General features: G+C 43.6%; 1 protein-coding gene across 1 annotated transcript in view; it reads left to right on the forward strand.

Moving 5' to 3' along the window:
* The window catches only part of cdh23 (cadherin-related 23), a 330,925-nt gene that overhangs the window by 258,549 nt on the left and 67,478 nt on the right, over positions 1–4,898 (forward strand). Inside the window, exons 24-27 of the mRNA XM_056291725.1 lie at positions 68–287; positions 725–877; positions 1,063–1,176; positions 3,687–3,835. Of these exons, the coding sequence (XP_056147700.1) occupies positions 68–287; positions 725–877; positions 1,063–1,176; positions 3,687–3,835 (636 nt within the window). The remainder of the gene's footprint in view (positions 1–67; positions 288–724; positions 878–1,062; positions 1,177–3,686; positions 3,836–4,898) is intronic.

Below are 4,898 nucleotides of genomic sequence, written 5' to 3' on the forward strand. Positions count from 1 at the left end.
GTCTTTCCTTTTTCTTCCTCTCTCTGCTCTTCATCTGTATCCTCTCCTCTCTCCCATCCTTTCGCAGGTCCAGGTGGAGGACCCTGATGAGGAGAAAAACGGCTTGGTGACCATGGCCCTTCAGATGGGCATGCCCCGCCTAGACTTCTACCTCAACACCTCCACAGGCGTGGTCACGTCCACAGCAACCCTGGACCGTGAGCAAATCGGCCAGTACCATCTGAGGATCATTGCCTACGATGCAGGAGAGTTCCCCCGCACCTCTACATCAACCCTCACTATCACAGGTGAGAGTCCGTGTCTGATTTGGATGGTTGAGATTATTTCAGCGTATGATCTTTTTGAGTTTCAAAAGTCAGCTTTGGAAGCGGTCTCTTGGTGTGTCTGGTGATGACTGAGCTGTGACTCTTTGGTTCAAAGAGTTGTGCAAGAACATGAGCAGTGGTCAAATCTAAGACTCTTCTAAGTGAGATGGCACCACCTGTTGGTGAGATGTTTGAACCCTCCGAAGAGATCAGCAGCCTGACTAAAGTGTTTGTGAACATGAGAGACAGTGACCGATTGAAAACTGCATGAGCTGGCTTCGGCATGCCCGATGTGCACAAGATAAGCAAGGGATGAGAAAAATGAAACTGAACAAAAAAATAAAAGAGCGAAACAGCGGCTTTGTATAACTTTGCTGTTTTATCTCTCTGCCCATGTGTCCGTGTGGGGCGGGGGTCAGTCCTGGACGTCAACGATGAGACGCCTACCTTCTTCCCGCGCGTGTACAACGTGTCCCTGCAGGAGAGCGTCCCCAGGGACCATGTTGTTGCACGCCTCAACTGTTCCGACAATGATGCTGGCCTTAACGCAGAGCTCAGCTACTTCATCACAGGTCAGAGCAAACACATGCATGCATGTGTGTGTATGTTGCGGGTTATGTGCACAAGCTTCTGAAGTCTGCTAAGGACTTTTTATGCAAGCTCCCATACGTATGTCCATCTGTTGCTTTATGTGTGTGCTTGTGTTTGAAGTATAGCCAAACGACATAATATTTTCGGTGTGTATTCTTTTCTTCAGGCGGTAATCAGGATGGTAAATTCAGCGTGGGCTTCAGAGACGGAGTGGTCCGTACGGTGGTGGGTCTGGACAGAGAGACCCAGGCAGCATACACTCTAGTCATAGAAGCTATCGGTACGTCAAGTCGTCACACGGTTTTATCATTACAAACCTCTTGCATCTTTTACCGGCTTTGTTTTTCCATTATAGGTTGCTGCGATGGGCGGTGATTTATTTGTTTTGTTCTTCCATCTTCAAAGCTGCTCTTTTGTACTCGCACAAGACAACAAAGATCAAATCAAAGTGATGCCTGCCTGCCTTGGTGATTTCAGACAGTTGCTTAAGTGTCTTTGTTCCTGTTTGAAAAGAAAGAACAAAACTCTTGAGGTTTTCCTGTTTTGGAAACAATTGAGTAAGGGTGACTAATGTGCTGAAGAAGGGACGATAGACATGAGACGGCAGAACAGGCAGCAATAGTAGAGCAAGAGAAAATACTAGTTTATAATGATAGTTTGATTATTCCACAAGGCCCCTTCTCTGAATGCCACTGTTTTGTTTTTTCACAACTAATTCATCAGAATTTAGCACTGACTTGTATTATATACAGTTTATTTTTAAATGTTCTAATACTTGTCATGTGATGCCAATTTCCAAAAAAATAATGTCCTCTGTCTCATATTTTGATACATTTGATATAAACTGCAGTATTTTTCAATGTTTTATGTAAATCCTGTTCATGACAAACTCATCCAGGGACTGGTAATTGAAATGGAAATAATGCTAATACAGGTGCATCTCAAAAAATTTGAATATTGTGGAAAAGGTCATTATTTTCTGTAATTTAATTCAAAAAGTTAAACTTTCATATATTCTAGATTCATTACACATAAAGTGAAATATGTCAAACCTTTTTTGTTTTAATCTTGATGATTACAGCTTACAGCTCATGATAATCAAATATCCAGTATCTCAACATATTAGAATATTACATAAGACCTATCAAAAAAAGGATTTATAATACAGAAATGTCGACCTTCTGAAAAGTATGTTCATTTACGCACTCAATACTTGATCGGGGCTCCTTTTGCATGAATTACTGCATCAATGCGGTGTTATGGAAACCCAGGTTGCTTTGATAGCGGCCTTCAGCTCATCTGCATTGTTGGGTCTGGTGTCTCTCTTCTTCCTCTTGACAATACCAGTTCAGGTCAGGCGAGTTGGCTGGCCAATCAAGCACAGTAATGCCATGATAATTAATCCAGTTACTAGTAGTTTTGGCACTGTGGGCAGGTGCCAAGTCCTGCTGGAAAATGAAGTCAGCATCTCCATAAAGCTTGTCAGCAGACGGAAGCATGAAGTGCTCTAAAATCTCCTGGAAGACGGCTGCGTTGACTCTGGGCTTGATGAAACACAGTGGACCAACACCATCAGATGACATGGCACCCCAAATCATCACTGACTGTGGAAACTTCACACTTGACTTCAAGTAACTTGGATTCTGTGCCTCTCCACTCTTCCTCCAGACTCTGGGACCTTGATTTCCAAATGAAATGCAACATTTACTTTCATCTGAAAAGAGGACTTTGGACCACTGATCAACGGTACTGTTCTTTTTCTCCTTAGCCCAGGTAAGACACTTCTGACGTTGTCTCTGGTTCAGGAGTGGCTTGACACTAGGAATGCGACACTTGTAGCCCAGTTCCTGGGCACGTCTGTGCGTGGTGGCTCTTGATGCACAGACTCCAGCCTCAGTCAACTCCTTGTGAAGCTCCCCCAAGTTCTTGAATCGGCCTTGCTTGACAGTCCTCTCAAGGCTGCGGTCATCCCTGTTACTTCTGCACCTTTTCCTAGTACACTTTTCCCTTCCAGTCAACTTTCCATGGATATGCTTGATACAGCACTCTGCGAACAGCCAGCCCTTTCAGCAATGACCTTCTGTGGCTTATGGGGTATTGTCAAGAGGAAGGTGAGAGACACCAGACCCAACAATGCAGACGAGCTGAAGGCCACTATCAAACCAACCTGGGCTTCCATATCACCTCAGCAGTGCCACAGGCTGATTGCCTCCATGCCACGCTGCATTGATGCAGTAATTCATGCAAAAGGAGCCCCGATCAAGTATTGAGTGCGTAAATGAACATACTTTTCAGAAGGTCGACATTTCTGTATTATAAATCCTTTTTCTGATTGGTCTTATGTAATATTCTAATATTTTGAGATACTGGAGTTTTGATTTTCATGAGCTGTAAGCCGCAATCATCAAGATTAAAACAAAAAGGCTTGACATATTTCACTTTATGTGTAATGAATCCAGAATATATGAAAGTTTCACTTTTTGAATTAAATTACAGAAAATAATTAACTTTGACACAATATTCTAATTTTTTGAGATGCACCTGTATGTGTTTTGCCTTGTCCCATCCCCCATGTCAACATGTTGCAAATCAAAATGCTGTACATATGAGCTCAAGTTCAAGCAATTCCACCATCAGTGAAAACCAAATGCCCATCGGTTTGATATGCTCTGGTACCGACTCTGAGACCATTATTAAGTTGAATGATTACAACTGAGCACGGGTTTGTGACTGTGTTCGTATCTGCCCCCACCCAAGAAATCCAAATTCAAATCCAGAATTTTTTTCCAGACAACGGTCCTGCAGGCAGCAGAAGGACAGGCACCGCCACCGTGTTTGTAGAGGTACAGGACGTTAATGACAACAGGCCCATCTTCCTTCAGAACAGCTATGAGACTAGCATACTGGAGAGTGTGCCCAGAGGGACAAGCATCTTGCAGGCGAGTACACATATACACATAAAAACACACACATGCAAGCTGAAAACATATTGCACTTACACTAGTCAAAATGGAGGAGACAAACTTTACTTTGTAAAAACAACAATAACGTACCAAAAATGTTTACACAATTTCACTACTTCTCAAGGACCAAATAAAGTTTATCTTGTCTTATCTTATCTTATTTTGTCTTGTCTTATCAAACATAATCATTCAGTGATGTAGTGTGTTCCACTTGGCAAAGGCGTAAGTTGCAGCCGTTGGTTTTGTCAGTATTTATGACCTAATAACCAAGATGTGGGTGTGATACAGTGACCCCCATCAGCTGGTTTGGTCATCTATTAGTCAGCCCAGGGTGGGGTGATAGGTACAAACAATGCTTAGTGTTTGTTTGCTCCATCTTAGATTGATAGATAGATGGCATTCACCACATCAGGATAGTTAAAGTAGTGTTAGCTGGCTTTTCAATCACAGAAGGAGTACTAACTTGATTTTGAATACTTCCCTTGATTGTCTAAACATGCTAGCACTTTTATTTGGTCCTATGTTGCAAACCCACCCACTGCGATCTCTTCTAAGTGGGATAAAAGCATAGAAAAACTATGAATTATTTGAAAAATACTATTTGACACATCTAGTATTAGTGGTGCTCGCAGAGCCATGCACAAAAAAAATTACAAGTAACCCTGCTCTCGAGGAGCACTCAGCAAGTTCAAGGTATGCTTCGAGTTCATATCTCAGTGACGTAGTCGAACAGACAAGGCACGGTGAGGTTGGCCTCCACACCGGCCTCAGGCTGCAGAGTCTGTCTAGCTGGGGACTGGGGGGAGTGTGTGTGCTCTCGCTCATGTGGCCGGCGGTGGGGCGGTCTTCTGAAGGAGATGTTGTATGAACGCCGATAGGAGCCAAGCCTCTTCCACACCATTAGCTGGGGTTCATTGGACAGGCTGTGTCCATGAGCTAAGCCTTCTCCTGGACCACAGCCCCCTTCAGAGTCCCCTTCCTGTCCAGAAGGCCTGCAGACTGCCAGAAAAGCTGCTAAACCTGCGAGCAACAGAGATAG

The sequence above is a fragment of the Lampris incognitus genome, chromosome 13 (assembly GCF_029633865.1).
Source record: "Lampris incognitus isolate fLamInc1 chromosome 13, fLamInc1.hap2, whole genome shotgun sequence".
NCBI classification, from domain to species: domain Eukaryota; kingdom Metazoa; phylum Chordata; class Actinopteri; order Lampriformes; family Lampridae; genus Lampris; species Lampris incognitus.